The 20902-nt window shown below is 37.7% G+C and overlaps 1 protein-coding gene across 7 annotated transcripts in view; it reads right to left on the bottom strand.

The window, feature by feature from the left end:
* Positions 1-20902, bottom strand: part of LOC112920491 (cytidine monophosphate-N-acetylneuraminic acid hydroxylase) — a 152040-nt gene that overhangs the window by 66275 nt on the left and 64863 nt on the right. For 5 of the 7 annotated variants that reach the window (XR_011995659.1, XM_025999281.2, XM_025999285.2 and 2 more), the window contains 2 exons: positions 8752-8955; positions 5615-5706 (listed from right to left, as the gene is read on the bottom strand). Coding sequence is in view for 6 of the 7 variants with exons in the window: in XM_025999281.2 (XP_025855066.1) it covers positions 5615-5706; positions 8752-8955 (296 nt within the window). In the remaining variant the exon portion in view is untranslated. Of the gene's footprint in view, positions 1-5614; positions 5707-8751; positions 8956-9196; positions 9338-20902 lie in introns of those variants that run through there. The other 2 variants (XM_072729008.1, XM_072729009.1) reach the window with 2 other exon arrangements.

The raw sequence follows: 20902 nt of genomic DNA, 5'->3' as shown, positions 1-20902 counted from the left end.
TGTAGGATACAAGGTCATATAAAAAGATAAAGATATCTCTATATGCTAGCAATGAACAATCTGAAAATGAAGTTAAGAAAACAATTCCAGAAAAAATAAGTGGGAAATATCAGAAAGGGAGACAGAACATGAGAGACTCGTAACTCTGGGAAACGAACTAGGGCGGGGTGGAAGGGGAGGTAAGCGGGGGGTGGGGGTGACTGGGTGACGGGCACTGAGGCGGGCACTTGACGGGATGAGCACTGGGTGTTATTCTATATGTTGGCAAATTGAACACCAATAAAAAATAAATTTATATTAAAAATAAATTTAAAAAATGAATTTAAAAAATCCATTTGCAATGGCATCAAAAATAATAAAATACCTCAGAATAAATTTAACAAAAGTAGTACAAAACTGATATCCTAGAAACTATAAAACACAGTCAATAGAAATTAGAGACAACTTAAAAAACAGAAAGGCATCCCATAGTCATAACCAAAAGACTTGTATTGTTAAGATGGCAATAAGCCCCAACTTATCTATAGATTCAATGCAATTCCTACCAAATTTCCAGCCCCTTTTTTTCCTCCTCGAAATTGGCAAGCTAATCCTAAAATTCATATGGAAATGCAAGGCACTCAGAAAAGCCATGACAATCTTGACAAATAAAACAAAATTGTATGATTCACATTTCCTGATTTGAAAAACTTACTACAGAGCTATAGTAATCAAAACAATATGCAACTGGCATAAGGATAGACATATAGATCAGTGGAATAGAGAGTCTAGAAATTAACCTTTACATTTATCAACTGATTTTCATCAAGGATGCCAAAATAATTCGACAGGGAAAGGCTTAGTCCTTTGACAAACAGTATTGTAACAGCCAGATATCCATATGCAGGAGAATGAAGTTGGACCTACACCTCATACAATGTACAAAAATTAACTCAAAATGGATCAAAGAACAAAATGTGAGCTAAGAACTATAAAATTAGAATAAAACACAAAAGTAAATTTTATGACCTTGGATTAGGCAATGGTTTCTTAGACTATTAGTCTATTTGTATGTCAGTCTAATAAAGTATATTAGTATATTAGATTTAGATATTCTAGGCCTACCCTTTCTTAGACACAAAGGATACAATTTACAAAGAAAAAATAAATAAACTGGACTTCATCAGAATTCAAAATATTGTGTTTTAAAGGACTGCAGTTCAAATGTGAAAAGACAACCCACAGAATGGCAAAAAAATAATTGCAAATCACATATCTAATAACTTGTAGACTTGTATCTCTAATATACAAAGCATTCTTGTATCTTAATAAACAAAGGACTTAATTTTAAAATGGACAAAAGATCTGGATAGATTGCTCCAAAGAAGATAAATAAATATAAATATAAAATGGCCAATGAACACATAAGGAGATGCTCCACATCATTAGTTATAAGGGAAAGGCAAACCGAAGTCACAGTGAAATACTTTTTCATACCCAGTAGGATGGCTATAATAACAAATATGGACAATGACAAGTGTGGGTGAGAATATGGAGAAATCAAAGCCCTCATACCTCAGTGGCAGTAATGAAAATGGTACAGTGTTTTGGAAACCAGTTTGGCATCTTCTCAAAAAGTTAAACACAGAGTTACCATATGACCCAGAAATTGTATTCCTAAGTATATAAACAAGTGAAAACATGTCCACACAAAGATTTGTACAGAAATGTTCATAGCAGTATCAGCATCATACCTAAAAATGAAAACAACTCAAATCCATCAACTGATGCATGTGCACATGAAATATGGTCTCTCCATACAAAGGCCATAATCATAACGCACAAGCCCTGAGAACGCAATGCTGAATGAAAGAAGCCAGACACAAGGGCCATGTATTGTATTATTCCAAATATATAAAATATCCAGAATAGGAAAATCCAGAGACAGAAAGTAGATTAGCGGTTGCCAGGGGCTGACGGAAAATGGGAATGACGAGTGATGACTAATAGTTATAAAGTTTCTTTGTGGGGTAATGAGAATGTTCTGAAATTAGATGGTAGTAATGGCACAACACATGAAAACACTAAACACCCCTGGACTGCACACAGTAAAATGCTGGATTTTATGGTCCATGAATTGTATGTCAATAAAAAGAAGGAGGAAGAGGGGGAGAAGAGGGAGGGGTCAGGGGGAGAGGTAACCATGGTGAAGAATAGAAGGAAAGATAGCAAAGCAGAGGCTATCCTGGGTGATGGGAGTGCCGATGAGGCCTTTCTTCCCTTTACGTCTCTACCTTTGTAATTATGACCATCTATTTTTTTTATAATAACGATAATTACAAAACCATCTCAGCTTATATCCCAGGGTGGGACTGCGTGTTGCTTCCTTTTCTTGGGACTTGGTATGAAATCACCACAGTACAGGTAGCACTAGGCGGAGGAGTGGGCTCTGTCAAACACAATTTCCATTCTCATGCAGTCTCCTCACTTGATCAAAGGCCAAACTTCACTGGGGTCTGTTGCTCCCAGTCCTCCGCTGACCTTGCTGCCACCTGCTGCCTTGCCTTTCACAGGTCAAGGCAGCGAACTTCGGCCCTCAGCACCAATTCCCAGCTCATCGCTCTGTTTTCCGATTGACCCAACTTCCTACTGGGTGGAAAATCCCTCCTTCCTGCTTCTGTGGTCCCAGGCTCAGGGGACATGTGCAGATTATCTGAGACCTCTATGTACAAATAATCATACTCTGTGTACCAAGTGCCAAGAATTTAACAAATGTTCACTTGGAGAATTCTTACAACAACCCAATAAAGTAGCTTCTACTGATATTATCTGCATTTGAGGAAACAGAAGTATAAAGAAATTGAAATCTCATCCAAAGTCACTGAATTGTGTGTTTGAGCATCAGGATCTGAGCCCAGGCTGTCAGGCCCTGTGTGTCCACTCTTAACCATTTTGCTACCCTGTCTCTCTGTCGGTCTTGTCCAAAAGACAAAGGTTTTATAAAAGATCCTAAGGACCTATAGATATCTAGGTTACACATTCATGAGGATGATAGTGTACTGTCCTTCCACTTATGTAAACACTGTAATAGTGCAAACCATTGATTCTTATCAGTTTTCTGCCAAATTAACTTTACAGTATTTGTACAGCACATGTAACCAGTTCCTGATAACAATGTGATCTATAGGCTTTCTAGACTAGGTCAACCGACATGGGGTGGGGCTTACTGACAAAAGAAGATGGTAGTCCAGACATCCCCTTCAGGGGCATGGGAGGATAAGTTTATGGTTAAAGAAATTAGCAACTCCCCCAGAACAGCATTCTACCTTCTTGGGGGTGAATGGGAAAAACATGCACCCTAGTCAGTGACCCCTCTACTCATAGGGGAGCTGGAAGATAGCTGTGCAGGTCAGAGTCTTTTTTAAAAAACGATTTGGAGTTGGTCTCACTAAGACACATGGGGAAGAGTAGCCCTGATATTCTAAACCATAAACATATATATATATATATATATATATATATAACCTTTATTTTTCTTTATAATCAGAACTATTGTTTTAGTTTCCTCAGTATCACTTTTAAGATATGCTAGAGTCATTGCTCATGTTTAAATTGTTTCCTTTTTGTTTTTCTTATATATAGTATTGCTTCTCCTCCTCCTCATTCTTAAGAGACAGCACAGCAGATAAGACTTGGAAGGTTGTGGAACTGAGGCTTCTAGGTGGGGGCTGATAATCCGGACCAGGATGGAATAATAGCCCCCAAAGATGTCCACATTCTAATGCCCAGGAACTATAGATTGATTAGGTTATACGGCAAATGGGAATTAAAGTTGCAGATAAAATTAAGGGTGCTAATCAGCTGACCTTAAAGTGGGTAGGATATCCTGGATTATGTGGGTGAGCCCAATATGTATGTCACAAGAGTTCTAAAACCTGGAATCAGAAGACAGAAGAATCAGAGGGAGATGTGACCGCAGAAAAAATGGCCATAGAGAGGCAAGGCTTTGACCATGAACAAAGACAGCCTCTAGAAGCTAGAACAGGCAGACATGGATCCTCCTCCAGAGCTTCCAGAAAGGAACACAGCCCTGCTGACACTATAACTTTAGCAGCAGAGACCCATGCTGGCCTTGTGATCCACAGAACTGTGAACTGGTCTATTTGCATGGTTTCAAGCCATTATATTTGAGGGAATTTGTTACAGCGGTAAACAGGAAAGTAATGCAGAAAGCATTGCTTCCCAGATACAAGGGAAAGAACCCACCACAGGGAGAGCAGGTCACAGTGCTGTATGCTAGTGAGTTTGGGTACGCTGATAATGGCAAGTGACCCCTGAATCAAGCCACATGGAAAGCTCTGGCGACCTTGACAGGAACCATATCTGTGCTATGGAAGGACTGAAACTCCACAAGGACACCTATTCCAAGGGGGTCCCCAGTTCTAGGCGTTAGAGGAATTGGAATATGACTTAACCAGGGGACGAAGGTCTAGTAAGGCCTTCTGTGAACACCAGACTGTGTGTGTGAGCATGCACACACAGGGGCTAAGAGCCAAGGCCACAAGTGGTGATCTAGGACAGAGAGGGACACCCCCCGCAGGAGTGAAGCGCCTAAGATCACCAACTCCAATGCTATCTCGAGTATGAAGCTCTCTGTAATCTCCCAGTCTGATAAAATCTGTTCATTATTCCTGTAACAGTCATTCTGAAACAGTGTTCCTAACACATTTCCTTTTAAGGATTGTCATAAGTGACTTTTTCTAGGGAAAAAAACACAATTTTAATAAGTTAGAACAGAAACACACTTATTACTATGACTGAGCCCTTCTTACTCTATATAGGCTTCCTGGGATAGGAGGAAGCAAAAAAGCAGATGTGGAGCCAGCTGACTGAAAATCAGACATAACTTGTAGCCTTTTATCAATGCCCAAAAGAGCTGTGCAATTTGAAGTACTTAATTTCCCAGCTAAAAACGTGAGCCTTTATCATAATTATTCAGAGGATCATGTATACGATCATCTACCTTCTGTGTCTTCACAGAAAAAATATTCTGAGGACCATTCAACAGTACACAGTATCTATAAGACCCGTCAGAGCTTCCTTGATCCTAGCTGGTCACAGGCTTGTCTCAGCTACCACTTCCTCTAACATCATCTCATTTACCCTGGCTCTTACTCATCTTTAGATCCAGTACATTTACCCATGCTTGGTTCCCAACAAATATGTGCTGAACAAATGAATAAATGAAGGGAGCTTTTGGAGAAATCTTGTTTGGAATTTACAGTTGTTCATACTATTTTTAAGAAGTGGGGGGCATCTGGGTGGCTCAGTGGTTGAGCTTCTGCTTTCAGCTCAGGATGTGATCCTGTGTCCTAGGATTGAGTCCTGCCATGGGTTATCCACAGGGAACCTGCTTCTCCTTCTGCTTATGTCTCTCCCTCTCTCTGTCTCTGTCTCTCATGTATAAAAAAAATAAAATCTTTAAAAATTAAAAAAAATTTTTTTAAAGTCCAACTCTACACAGTTTAAAATCAGAATATATCCAAAGCTTCAAGTGTAATTAAAAATAAGTTGACATAAAGGATCCTAGGAACAACAATAGCAGAACATATTTATTAATACTGATGGTATTTACCTAGTTCATCTTGACAGAAGCTGCTTGGGGGGTTGATATACTTCATGGTGCTCACATCTAACTTCCAGTTGTGTTTTGTGCATCTAACAGACCTGCATGGGGAAAAAAATTGTACTTAGGTTTGTGAAATGGTAAAAATGAAATTAATCTTACCATGCTTAAGTGAATTATTTTGCAGTGAAATTAAATTAGGTGCTTGAACACCAACTATGTAAAAGGAAAACCATTAGGAGATAATACTTAATAGCCAAGGAAATATATAATCATCATCAGTAGGTGATTTTGAAAAGGCAGATAAAAAAATAAAATAAAAGTAAATAAAATAAAGGAGGAACGAATTTAAATTCCACATCACAAAATGACACGTGTCAGACGAAGATCAACAGAGCCGAGAGAATAAAGTGGCCTTTGGTTCACTAATTGAGCTCCAACTGGAGCCAACACAAGGGAGGAAAGCAGTAATAAAGGCGTGTCTCTGACTTGACCTCTACCACAGTGTACTAAGCTTTGGTTCAGCTCAAGTTTTCACTTTTCAAAGATAAAGGATTTTCTTATAGTCTAAAATTTCAGGGCATGGTCACCAGATAAAATAATGCCCAGTTAAATATGAATTTCAGATAAATAGCAAATATTTTAAAAATACATCTCATGCAGTATTTGAGAGATGCTGAAAATTTGCTGTTAATCTGTCATTCAAATGTAACCGAGCACTCTGCATTTTCCATTTGCTAACTCTGCTAAATCTATTCCAAAATGAGAATCAGACTGTGACAAAACAGGATGTATAGTGACTTTTTTTTTCTCCATTTCTTACCAGAGCGTTGAAAGGGGTGTGGTAGTTGGGGATGGGGTAGAAACAGTTCTATTTTTCTCAGTGTTTCTAGTGAAGTTGTGTGTGTTTTTTTTCCTTAACAGTTAAAGAATTAAAAAACAACAACCAAGTATGTCTCACACCGGAAACACTCAGATATTTTTAACTAAAAATGTCCGTTTTAACATGTAAGTAAATTGAACACCAATAAAAATTAATTAAAAAAAAAAAAACATGTAAGTGAACTAGACTGATTTTTTTCAAGCTTCATCCTATCTAGAATTAAAAAAAAATTTTTTTTCTAGAAATAAAGCAAAAAGCATCTGCCACACTTCGATTTATGGTGGATTATTCTATGACATCTCCTTTCTCATCAGTGAGTAGCTGACAACCCTCCAAAAATTGAGAGAGAACATTACAGATGCAGCTCTTCCGCATGCTGGGCCATTCGAGAAGCAACCTAGCAGGACCTGGAATGCTCAGAAGCGGCAGCCAAGCGGGAGAAAACAACAGCTTCACACGCAAGAGAGGGTGTAAAAAATTGTTGAGCTTAAGAAACAAGAGCCACAGCTTATAAGGGCTACTGATCTGGGTTGTATGTGAAGAATAAAAATGCCTGAGGTGGAGAGAGGAAAAGAGGTAGGTCAGCATTCTTGACCACCTCCTGGAAGTGAGTGATTTTGCTGGTGAATCACTGCACAGAGAACTGAGTAGAGCAGCCAAATTTGGAGAGGTGGCTGGGGGAGAGCCCTGCAGAAGTTTCTCTGGGGACTCGGTTCCAACAAGTAAATGCTTGGGGAGCTGGATCTAGGAACAGAGGGGGAGGAGTTCTGGCTCCCTGTGTAGGAGAGCTAAGAGGGCTCGGGGAGGAGGGGGTGGAGTCCCAAACACCATAAGACATTTGTCCAGGTCACTGAACTGGTAGGCCTGCAGCTGGTCTTCTAAAGGGGGGGATGGGGGGGCAAGATTATGCTCTCCATCACAAAGCTGTAACATTCCTTAAATGACTGGCTAAGTGGGCACTGTGTGAAGGAGAGGAGGGAGGGGAAGAAGAGAAGAAAAGCAGAGTCTCCCAACTGCAACAGTCACAAGACTCCAACAGCTGTGAGTGCCAGAAAATGGTCACCTGCGACAAAACCACACATGTCTGAGGTCCCCCTCACTGGATCCACTGAGAAAAGGGGAGGGAATCAAGATAGAGCTGTCAGCAAATTATTAAGAAGCGGTTCTTCTAGAGCAGAGCTGTCAGCTAAAAGTATATTCCATGTAATACTTGGAACACATTTATACTAAAAATAGGCTCACTGTTCATCTGAAATGCAAATTTAGAGGGAATCCTTGTATTTTAATTTTCCCAACCTAGCAACGTTATCTGAGGAGCCAAGCAAGCTACAGATGCAACAGTGATTAAGACTTTAAAAAATCTAACAATATGGAGGTTGGGCCCTGAGACTGAATATTCTTTGAAGCAGAATGGTGCGCAGCCGTGAGAGCATCCTCACCTCTAGTGTGGCTTTCTGTACAGTCATAGCAGGCGCTTTGGAACTGCTGCCCAGCTCCATCTGGGTATGCTAGCCCTAAACTGTCCACAAGTGACCTGACAAGACTGACAACACACAACACAGTGCAAGGAAAAAGCCCAAGATGGGCATGTTTGAAACCACACAGGTCAACTTAGCATGCACAAAACCACCCTGCTCTGTCACTGCCCTTATGCCGTGGAGGTATGAGTTTAATAGGCAGGTTCTTCCAAGAAGTGATCAGAAGAGCTGCTGTTCAGGGCAGGTACTGTTGAGGGACTTTACTTTTGTTTATTAATCACAATGAGGCTGGCCAGGGAAATTGTACCTGCTCTCCGGTAGGGTCTGGAAAAGTGCCCCAACCCAATACACACACTACAGGGGCAATGGGATGAGACCTAGGGGAGGCTTGAATGTCTGAATACAAAAGCAGGCCAATGCACATCCAAACACTCACTCACACACATAGACACACATGCCCTAAAGCTTCAGTGTCTATCAAGCTAGAGATAAATCTCAGAATTCTCACAATAGAAATGCACACTAAGAGGTGCTACACTTGTCCTTGGGGTAGTTTTGGAGGCTTGACCCAGGCTGGGGTGAAAATTAGAGGAGAATTAAGAAAAAGATCATAACATTTTGTGATCAGAGAGATGTCCTAAGTGAGCACAAGTAAATATTACCAATTTACTGAGGGGAAGTGATTTGTTGAATAATTTGCTTAAAATTTCTCATGAGCACATTTCCTGCCCAAATCTAGCTGTAAGAGGGGTCTCCAGTGAGAAGGCAAAAGAAGCCGTCAGTACCTTCCATCTAAATCCTCGATGTCTTTTATGAACAGGCCTCCTTGATGCTTGCACATATTCTTGCATGCCCGCAGGTGATTCTTATTCTTGTAGAGGATGTAATCTTTGCCAGTGTTCTTATTTCGAAAAAAATTGATTCCTTCCTTCAGATTGGCAACTTCAATGGGTGACAGATGCAAGAGGATCTCTGTTGTTTGTTCAATGCTACAAAGAGGCAAACCATTGGAGTGGAAAATCAGTAATGTTAAGTATTAAGAGCTAATCACTTGGAACTGACAGCTCAAAACCTCTTCTTTACTACAATACTTTTAAGCCCCTCCCTCCAAGTATCCAGGCGTGGTGGCTATCTGATGGTGCACTTTCTGCCCTCCTTTATGTGTAGGACCTACTTGCTGAATGTGGGTCTCTGCCTTCCCAGAGAATGAAGAAAGCCCCTGTTACTTGCCTGCCCATAGTCTGCTGCTGCCTCTCCCCGGGGGATGTGGAAAGGATGATAGTGGCTCTCTCAGCTTCTGTTGCTCATTTGCTCCCACAAAGTGTACAAGGGAGAGTGTGTACCCCAGCTCACTATCAATTCCGTTGAACCACTTCCTCCCTCTGCCACACCTCCTTCAAAAACAACTCTATTCACCTCTAAAAACCCCCTCTGCTCTCCCCCACCTCTGTACTCTAGCATTTGGACCTGATGCTTCTGCCAATGACAGAGTTCCTCCCCTTTTGCCGCTGAGGGTCACACTTTAGGTTCAAATATAACTCAGTTCCTTCCCCTCTGCCCTGCCCTCGCCTTGGTTCAGAGGCTTGCCTCTGAAGCTATACCCAGGACAAGTTTAGCACCTCTTAATGTGCATTCCTATTCTATAAAACATTAAAACCTCATGCCCAGCAGGGTGCCCTGTTTACTTACATGTAGATGCTTTTTAAAATAACCTCTATCTTCTCCATGTTTCTCTCCCCATCACTTAGCAGACTGCCTATCCCAGGGTATGTCTTTACTAACTAGCTATTTAATGAATTAACCCTCCCACTGTACTTAATCTGAATAATTTATACACAAAAGAACATGCCAGCAGCAAAAGAAGCATTTGACTCTTTCAAGTTTGTTTCAGACCCCAATTTCTAAACAAACTCTATTTATGATGCTACTCTGAAGCATAAGAGAATATAATTTTTGCCAAGAGAAGTTCTAAAATATCTTTTTGCATATGTCACATATATTTTTGCATGGTATGAAATCTGGGTGCATGCTGCTTAATCTTACACTCCATCCCAAACCAAAAGTGGTCAAGATTCCCTTCACGTATTAACTTAAAACTGATTTAGCTCAAGTACATTTGTGGCATTTTCACTTTCATTTTAGACATTCTGCAAATTTCTTAAATGGGAAATAAAAGTAATTTTTAAAAACACACCAAGATAGAGAATAATAGGAAAGCTATTTCTATGTTTAAACTGATAAAAGTATAGCTATATAATTAAATATGATTCACTTTTTTAAAGAAGATTCTCATTGTCACTTCTGTCCCAAATTCTTGGTAATTATATTCACAACAGATCTCAATATTTCCAAAAATATTTGTTAAGTGATTTGACAGGAAGGAATCTACTCTAGGCCTTACGAATTTTTTTTAACTTTGTTCTTATGAGTACAAATACCTAACATCAAGCCACAGTAAACTCTGACACAATTCCTAGGATAATTAGTCTAAAAGTGTAAAAGGAAAGCCTCTTTAAATATTTTGTTTTACTTGATTGAATGAACCGCTTGGCCAGTTTTGTGTTAGATTCTAAGGCTTTCCATGCACCATGTAAAGCAAGTTGAACGAACTACATCTTTGTTTACTAGTTCTTTGAGAAATCACGTTAGAATCTAAGGCAAAAGGAAAAAATGTGGGACACCTGGGTGGCTCAGTGGTTGAGCCTCTGCCTTTGGTTCAGGTGGTGATCCCAGGGTCCTGGGATGGAGTCCCTCATCAAGCTCCCCACAGGGAGCCTGCTTCTCCCTCTGCCTATGTCTCTGTGTGTGTGTGTGTGTATGTGTGTGTGTGTGTGTGTGTGTGTCTCATGAATAAATAAATAAAATCTTTTAAAAAAATCAATAGGCAATATGACCAGGACAACTACAATACTGAAGGGAAAGCAGCACTCACTCTTAAAGGGCTCACAAACAGACTCACTTGACCTGGAAACCAGCATAAAAATACCAGATTTACAAGTGCACAGACCACTGGTGAAGGAGACCCACTTAGTAAACTTGGAGTACACGCCAGAGAGGCAGGCGGTAGCTGGGCCTCTCCCTGGGGACTGAACACATTGGCAGCATCAGCTTTTGCTCTTATTCTGCCCCATGGGTACCAGTTAGGAATCCTCCCTCTGGACTCAACACAAGGGGGTGCACCCTGCTGGGGGCACCACACAACCCTGCACGTTGGCAAGGCTCATACCAATAGGACATTGATCCCACCCACCAGCACGCACACAGCAATCCTCCCTGGGCCTGTCATCCAGCTGGGCTGGAAAACAGCTCTGCCCACTGGCACACTTGCAGAGGTCCTGGCCAGGCTTGCATCCAGCCACAGGCACACCCAGAGAAGTCACAACTCTATAATGAGAGAGGTGCAAGCAGCTCACTCAGAGACACCACTGAAGCACCTGACTGTGGTGTCAAAGGAGATTGTGCTACTGGTCCCCACAGGACATCTCCTACATAAAGCCATTCTTTCAAGACTGGGAGGTATAACTGAACTAGTACATAGAAATAAACACAAAGAGTTGGGCAAAATAAGGAGACAGAGATTGTGCTCCAAAGAAAGGAACAAGACAAAACCTCAGAGAAAGAACTAAAAATGGAGACAAGCAATCTATCTCATAAAGAATTTAAAGTAATGGTCAAAAAGATGCTTACCAAATTTGGGAGAAGAATAGTTGAACACAGTGAGAACTTCAAAATAAAAAAAAAAATAGACAATATAAGAAAGTACCAATCAGAATTGGAACAAAAATGAAGAAAACACTAGAGAGAATAAATAGCATATTAGATTATAGTAGTAGATTAGTTATCTGGAAAAATAGATCAGTTATCTGGAAGACAGAGTATACAAAAAAAAAAAAAGGAACTTTAAAAAATGAGGGCAGTTTAAAGGACCTTTGGGACAACATCAAGTGCACTAGCATTCACATTATAGGGATCCCAGAAGAAGAAAAGAGAGAAAAAGTTACAGAAAACTTATTTGAAAAATAATAGTTGGAAACTTCCCTAACCCAGGGAAGGAACAGACATCCAGGCCCAAGAAGCACAGAGTCTGAAACAAGATAAGCGAAGAGATCCACATCAGGATATATAATGTCAAAGGTTAAAGATAAAGAATCATAAAGGCAACAAGAAAAAAGAAGATTAGTTATGTATCAGGAACTGCAGAAACTTTGCAGGCCAGAGGAGAGTAGCATATATATTTAAAGTACTGAAAAGAAAAAAAGCTTATAACCAAGAATACTTTAACCAGCAGTGTTATCATTGAGACTTGAAGGGGAGATAGAGTGTCCCAGACAAGGAAAAACTAAAGGAGCTCATCACCATGAAGCTAGATTTACAGGAAATATTAAAGAAGCTCCTTTAAAGTGGAAAAGAAAAGGCCATAATTAGAAATAATCAAATGTATGAAAGAAAAAAAATCTCACCAGTAAAGACAAACATATGGTAAAAATAGTGGATCAACCACTAATAAAGCTAATAATATAAAGCTTTAAAGATAAAAGTAGTAAAATAAATTATATCTACAATAATTAAAGGATACACAAAATATAAAAATATAAAATATGATGTAAAAAATATAAAATGTAGAGAGAGTTAGTAAAAATGTAGTGCTTTCAGAACGAGTTGAAACTTAAGTGAATACAGGGGTACCTGGGTGGCTCAGTGGTTGAGCATTTGCCTTTGGCTCTGGTCGTGATCCTGGGTCCTGGGATTGAGTCCCACATCAGGCTCCCAGGAGGGATCCTGCTTCTCTCTCTGCCTATGTCTCTGCCTCTCTCTGTATGTCTCTCATGAATAAATAGATAAAATCTTTAGCGTAAAAAAACCTTAAATGACTACAAACTAAAAATACACTGCTACATACATAAGTTGCTGTATAGGAACCTCATAGTAACCACAAACCAAAAACCTAAGAATAGATACACAAAAAATTCAAAGAGAGGCATCCAAACCTAACCCCAGAAGTTATTTACTTATATCTGAGGACATGTACTTTTTGGAGAGGTTTTTTTTTTTGTTGTTGTTGTTATTTTTGTTGTTGTTATTAAGGAAAAGTTAAAAGTAAGTATTAGCCAAGGAGATACACAGATGGCAAATAATCATATTAAAAGACATTCAACATCATCTTTAGTTTGGAACTGAAAATTAAGACAAAGATGAGATACTACTACAGACCTATTAGAATGGCTAAGAACCAAAAGCCTGACAATATTAAATGATGGTGAGAATGTACAGCAACAAGAACTCTAATTCACTTCTGGTGACAAGAAAAAATTATACAGCCATTTTGGAACTCAGTTTTACGGTTTCTCACAAAGCTAAACACAGTCATACCATATGATCCAGCAATCACTCTCTAAGGTATTTACCAAACTGATTTGAAAATATGTCCAGGGGCACCTGGGTCACTCAGTGGTTGAGCGCCTGCCTTTTGCTCAGAACATGATCCCCGGGTCCTGGGATCAAGTCCCACATCAGGCTCCCCACAGGGAGCCTGCTTCTCCCTAAGCCTATGTCTCTGCCTCTCTCTCTGTGTCTCTCATGAATAAAATAAATAACATCTTTTTAAAAAGGAAACATGCCCATGCAAAAACCTGCATAGAAATGTTTATAGCAGGACATCTGGGTAGCTCAGCTGGTTTGGTTTCCAACTCTTGATTTCAGGTCATGTCATGATCTCAGGGTTGTGAGATATAGCCCTGCACCGGCTCTGCTTTCAGTTTGGAGACTACTTGGAATTTTCTCTCCTTCTGCCTCTCCCCACATTTATACATGTATTCATTCTCTCTAAATAAATAAATAAACAAAAAAATTTTAAAGAAATGTTTACAGCAGCTTTATTAATAATTGCCTAAATGTGGAAGGAACCATGATGTCCTTCAATAAGTGAATAGAATAAACTGTGGTGCATCCAGACAATGGAATAACATGCAGTGATAAAAAGAAATTAGCGAATAGCTTCAGATTTCCAGTTTCCAGCCCAGCATCTAAGCAGCTTGGAAACAGTTGCTCTTCTCCTAGTAAGAAGAAAAAAGCTGAATAAAATGAAAATCAACAACTCTTCTTATAATCATCAGAGAATTGAGGTCATGAGGCAAATGACCACACCCACAATTGGAGAGACAATAGGCAAAGAAAATGGCAAATTACTGGAGTAGAAATCCACAAGTAGAAACCTCCCTAGGAACAATACTGGGTTCTTCTTACCCATTACATCAATCCAGCTTTCAACAAAACAGTACAAGGCCTACTAAAAGGCAAAAACAGAGGTTAAAGAGAGAGAGAGAGAGAGTAAATGTTACAATCAGATTCAGATATGGCAAGAATGTTGTAGTTACCAGACTAAGAATTGAAAAAACAAAAAACAAAAAAACAAAACAAAACAAAAAAACTACTAAAATGCTCAGGGCTGAAAAAAAAAATATGCTAAGGGCTCTAACAGAAAAAATAGACAACATGCAAGAATAGATGAGAAATGTAAATAGAGAGATAGAAGAAATTGTAAGAGATAATCCAAAAGAAATGCTAGAGACTAAAAACACTGTAACAGAAATGAAAAATGCCTTTGATGAGCACACTAGTAGCCTGGACATGGCTAAGGAAAGAATCTCTGAGCTTGAAGCTTTGCCAATAGAAACTTCTAAAACTGAAAAGTAAAGAAAAAAGACTGGAAAAAATGAAATGGAATATCCAAGACTTGTGGGAGAACTACAAAAGGTATAACATACATATAATCAGAATACCAGGATGAGAATAAAGAGAGAAAGGAACAGAAAAAATATTTGAAATAAAAATGATAATTTCTCCCAAATTAATGTTAGACATCAAACTATAGATCCAGGAAGTTCAGAGAACACCAAGCAGGATAAATGCCAAAAAATAATTACACCTAGGCATATGACATTTAAACTGTAGAATATCAAAGATAAAGAAAAAATCTTGAAAGATGGAGGGAAAAAACCCTTATCTATAGAGGAGCAAAGATGAGAATTACACACTAATTCTTGGAAATTGTGCAAACAAGAAAATAGTAGTGTGAAATATTTAAAGTGTTGAAAGAAAAAGGCCCCCCAATCAGTATTATCCTGCAAAATTGTCCTTCAAAAGTGAAGGAAAAATAAAAAAGGAATAAGTCAAAGTCAAATAAAATCTTTTTCTTAGTTGATATAACAGATAATATTTTGTTCAAAATAATAATAGAAACAATGTATTCAGCCATTTTAGCTTATATATAACTGAAATTAATGACAAGGATACAAGGGAAGGGAGGAAGTAGAAATACTTTGTTATTGCAAGGTATCTTTACTACTTGTGAAGTGTTATAGTGTTATTTGAAAGTGGACTTGGATGATCTGTAAATGAATATTGCAGACTCTAGGGAAACCATTAAAGAAGTTTTTAGAATACTATAATTGACATGCTAAGAAAGGAGAGAAAATGGAATCATATAGAATGCTCAATTAAGACCACAAAAGGAAAAAAAATTGGAAGAAAAAGATAGAAACAAATAACAAAAGCAAAGAATAGAAAAGAGGAACAAATATAGTAGTTACTAATTCAACTATATCAATAAATACTTTAAGCATCAAAGGTCTAAATATACCAATGAAAAGGGGACCCACCTATAGACTGTTTACAAGAAACACACTTTAAAAAAAATTGAGTATAGTTAACACACAATGTTACATTTGTTTCAAGTATACAACATAGTGATTCAACAAGTTTATATGTTATATATGCTCACCATAAGTATAGCTACCATCTGTCACCATACAAAGCTATTACAATACCACTGCCTATATTCCCTATGCTGTACCTTTTATTCCTGAGACTTCCTCATTCCATAACTGGAAGCTTGTTTGAATATAAAGATGCATATACATTAAAAGTAAAGGAATGAAGAAAGATATATCATGCTAACTCTAATAAAAAGAAAGTAGGAGTAGCTATGTTAATTTATAATATAGCAGACTTTAGGGCAAGTAAAGTTATAAGGAATAAAGAAGGGTATGACATAATAAAGGGTCAATATTGAAAGAAGACATAATAATCCTTAAGATGTATGTACCTAGCAACAGAGGACCAAAATACAAGAAGCAAAAACTGATAGAATGGCAAAGGAGAAATATCTAAGTTTACTCTTATAGTTGGAGACTTCAAAATCCCTCTCTCAGAAATGGACAGATCTAGCAGGCACAAAATCAATAAGGATATAGTTGAACTCAACAGCACCATCAACCACCTGGATATAACTGACATCTATAGCCTGCTTCATCCAATAACAGCAGAGTACACACTCTTTTCAAGTTTTCATGGAACATTCACTAATATAGACCACATTTGGGGCCATAAAACAGACCTTAATAAATTCAAAGGAATAGAATTCATACAATTTATTCTCTAAGAGCACAAGAGAATTAAACCAGAAGTCAGTAACAAAAAGATAGCTGGAAAATTACCAAACGCTCAATGATAAAACAACAACACTCAAAACAATGCATGTGTCAAAGAAGAAATCTCAAAAAAAAATTCTCATATTTTAAACTAAATGAAAATGAAAATACAAGTTATCAAAATTTGTGAAATGCAGTGAAGGTGTTTATGGAGAAATTTATGGTGTTGAATGCATATATGAGAACAGAAATATCCAAAATTAATAATATAAGTTTCCAACTCAGGAAACTAGAAAAAGAAGTGCAAATTAAATCCTAAATAAGCAGACAAAAGAAATTATAAAAAATTAGAGCAGAAATCAATGAAATTGGAAAAAAGAGAATCTTTTAAAAAAATCACCAAAACCAAACACTGGTTCTTTGAATGGATCAATCAAATTGGTAAGTTTCTAGTCAAATTAACTAAGAAAAGAGACAAAACACAAATTACTTATATCAGAAATTACAGAAGGAACAACACTACAGATCCCATGGACAATAAAATGAAAATAAAGGAATACTAAGAACAATTCTATGCTCACAAATTTGATAAGCTAGGTAAAACAGACTAATCCCTTGAAAAACAACCTGCCAAAACTCACACAAGAAACAATTTCAATAGGTAGATGTCCCTAAACAGATTGAGTCAATAACAAATAACCTTCCAAAACAAAAAAGCATCAGGATCAGGTGAGTTTACTGGTGAAATCTACCAAAAACATATAAAGAAAGAATTATACCAATTCTGTACAATTTCACTCAGAATGTAGAGGCAGAGAGAATACTTCTTAATTTATTCTATGAGCCTATCATTAATTACACTAATATCAAAACTAGACAAAGACATCCAAGAAAACTATTGAGCAGTATCTCCAATGAACACAGATGCAAATATCCTTAGTAAAATAATAGCAAATTGAATTCAACAATATGTAAAAAGAGTTATACATCACAAACAGGTAGGATTTATTCCAGGTAATGCAAAGCTGGTTCAACATTCAAAAATCCATCATGTCAACCACCTAAAGAAGAAAAATCACGTGATCATATCAATACATACAGATAAAAAACCTTTGGGGCACCTGGGTGGCTCAGTTGGTTAAGCATCCCACTCTGATTTCCACTTACGTCTTGATCTCAGGGTCCTGGGATTGAGACCCACATCGGGCTCCACACTCAGTGTGGAGTCTGCTCGAGATGATCTCTCTCTCTCTCTCTCTCTCTCTCTGCCCTTCCCCTGCTTCTGCTCGCTCACGCTCTCTCTAAATTCATTCATTCATTCATTCATTCATTCTTAAAAAAAAAAGAAAAAGCATTTGACAAAATCTGATGCCCTTCATGATAAAAACTCGACAAGCTAGGAGCAGAGGGAAACTTCTTCAACTTGATAAACAACATCGTCAGAAAAAAAGCAAAGCTCACATCAAACTTAATGGTGAGAAACTAGAAGCTTTACTACTCAGATCAAAAACAAAGCAAAAATGTTCCTTCTCACTACTTCTTTTCAACATTGTGCTGGAAGTCCTGGTGAAGACAATAAGACAAGGAAAGGAAATAAAAATATATAGATTGTGAAAGGAGAAATAAAACCACTTTTGTTTGTAGATGACATGATGTCTATGGAGAAAATCTGAGAATCAACAATGAGAAGAAAAATCTTAAAACTAAAGCAATTACAGCAAGATTACAAGATCCAAGGTTAATATACAAAAATCAATAACCTCCCTATATATCAACAATAAACAAGGAGAGTTTGAAATAAAAAACACAATACTGTTTACATTAAAACCTAAAAAAATTGAAATACTCAGGTATAAATCTAACAAAATATACACCAGATCTATATAAAAACACTATAAAACTCTGATAAAAAAAAAACAAAGAACTAAATAAATGAAAGATTTCCTGTTCACAGATGGGAAGATAATATTGTCAAGATGTCAATTCTTCCCAGCTTGATCTAGAGAATCAAAACACTTTCAGTTATTTTGTGGATATCAACAAACTGATTCTAAAATTTACATGAAGAAGCAAAAGACCCAGAATAACCAATAAAATGTTCAAGGAGAAGAATGAAGTCAGAAGTTTGAAACTACCAGACTTCAAGACTTACTCTAAAGCTACAAATCTATAAATCAAGACAGAGTTGCAAAAGAATAGACAAACAGGTCAATGGAATCAGAGTAGACAGCCAAAAAACAGACCTATACAAATATAGCCAACTGATCTTTGACAAAGGAGCAAAGGCCATGCAATGAAGTAAAGAATCTATTCCACAAATGGTGCTGGTACAAACGGACATCCACATCCAAAAGAATAAACCTAGACCATATATATATATACTTTTGCAAAAATCAATTTGAAATGGCTCAGATATGTAAATGCAAAATGCAAAACTATAAAATTCCTAGGAGCTTACATAGAAAATCTAGATGACCTTGGGTCATGACTTTTTAGATATAGCACTTAAGACTTCATCCATGAAAGAATTATTGATAAGCTGCACTTCATTAAAAGCAAAAACTTCTATCCTGTGAAAGACACCATCAAGAGAATGGGAACACAAGCTATAGACTGGGAGAAAATATTTGCAAAAAATATATCCAATAGAAGACTGTCATCTAAAATATATAAAGAATTCTTAAAGCTCAACAATAAGAAAACATACAATTGGCTAAAAAAAACGGGCCAAAGATCTAACGAAACACCTCACAAAAAACATATCGGAGGCAAATAATCATATGAAAAGACACTCAACATCAAATGTCATTAGGGAAATGCAGGTTAAAATAACAATGAGATACCATTACATACCTATTAGAATGGCCCAAACCCAGAACACTGAAAATATCAAATGTTGGCGAGGATGTGGAGCAACAAGAATATTCATTCATTTCTGGTTGGAATACAAAATGGTACAGCCACTTTGGAAAACAGTCTGGTGGTTTCTTACAAAACTAAATGCATTCAGCATATCTGGATGGCTCAGTTGGTTTAACCATCCCACTCTTGGTTTTAGCTCAGGTCATGATCTTAGTCAGGGTTGTGAGATTGAGACCCACATTGGGCTTCACGCTCAGCATGGAGTCTACTTGAGATTCTCTTTCTCCCTCTCCCTTTGCCCCCTACCCCTCGCTCATTTTTGCACTCTCTTTCTAAAATAAATAAATAAATAAATAAATAAATAAATAAATAAATAAATAAATAAATAAATAAAATTTGAAAACAAAACAAAAACAACTAAACATACTCTTACAATCCAGTAAATCATACTCCTTGGCATTTACCAAATGAGTTGGAAACTTATGTCCACACGAAATCCTGCACAGGGAGGTTTATAAAGCTTTATTCACTGCTGTCAAAATATGGAAGAAACCAAGATGTGCTTCATCAGGTGATTAGACAAATAAACTGTGGTCCAGCCAGGAAATGGAATATTACTCAGTGCTAGAAATAAATGTGCTATCAAGCCACAGAAGGACATAGGGAAAACTTAAAATGCATATTCCTAAATGAAAAAAGACAATATGAAATGCCTATGTGTGGTATAATTCCAACTATATGACATTCTAGGAAAAAGTAAAACGAAAGAGACTATGGTTCCCAGGGTTTAGGGGTGAGGGACAAATGAATACACAGAGCACAGAAGTGAATGAAACTATTCTGTATGATATAATGGTAGACATGTGTCATTATATATTTATCCAAACCCACAGAATTTACACAAACTGACACACCACCACCCAAGAGGAACACTAATGTAAACTATAGATTTGGGGCGATAATGATGTGTCAATGTAGGTTCATCAACTGTAACAAAAGTGCCCCTCTGGTGTGGGGAGGCTGTGTATGTGTGAGGCGAGGATATATATGGAAACTGTGTATTTTCTGCACAACTTTGCCATGAATCTAAAACCTCTCTAAAATATAAAGTCCACGTGAAGAAAAAAGAGCTATCAATCCAAAAAAGACATGGTTGAACCTTAAATGCATATTACTAAGTGAGTAATCCAGTCTGATTAGTCTACATACCATGTGATTCTAATTACATGGCATTCAGGAAAAGACAAAACTATAGAGATAGTAAAAAGATCAGTGATTCCCAGAGGTTCAGGGAGTGAGGTGAGGTGAGGATCAAATAGATGAAGCACAGCAGAGTTTTAGGGTGGTGAATCATTCTATATGATACTGCAACAGTGGAATGACACTACACATTTGTCAAAACCCACACAACTCTATAGAACAGAGTGACCCTCAATGCAGGCAAATTTTTAAAAAATCATCTAGAAGGTGGAGGGATCCTAGGAAAGAAGGCAGACTGACAGGAGAATTTGTTACAAATGTAACAACCTAACTCAAGTGGGTGAGGGGGAAAGGTACTGGCCAAATACCTTTGGAAATGAACAGTCTGTAAGCCTAAAGGCAAAAGGAACAGCACAAAACTGTTACACTCTAGTTGACGATATTG

Source organism: Vulpes vulpes, chromosome 12 (assembly GCF_048418805.1).
Source record: "Vulpes vulpes isolate BD-2025 chromosome 12, VulVul3, whole genome shotgun sequence".
In the NCBI taxonomy this organism is placed as follows: domain Eukaryota; kingdom Metazoa; phylum Chordata; class Mammalia; order Carnivora; family Canidae; genus Vulpes; species Vulpes vulpes.
Note: the sequence above shows the minus strand (reverse complement) of the source record. Positions and strands in the feature narration are given on the sequence as shown.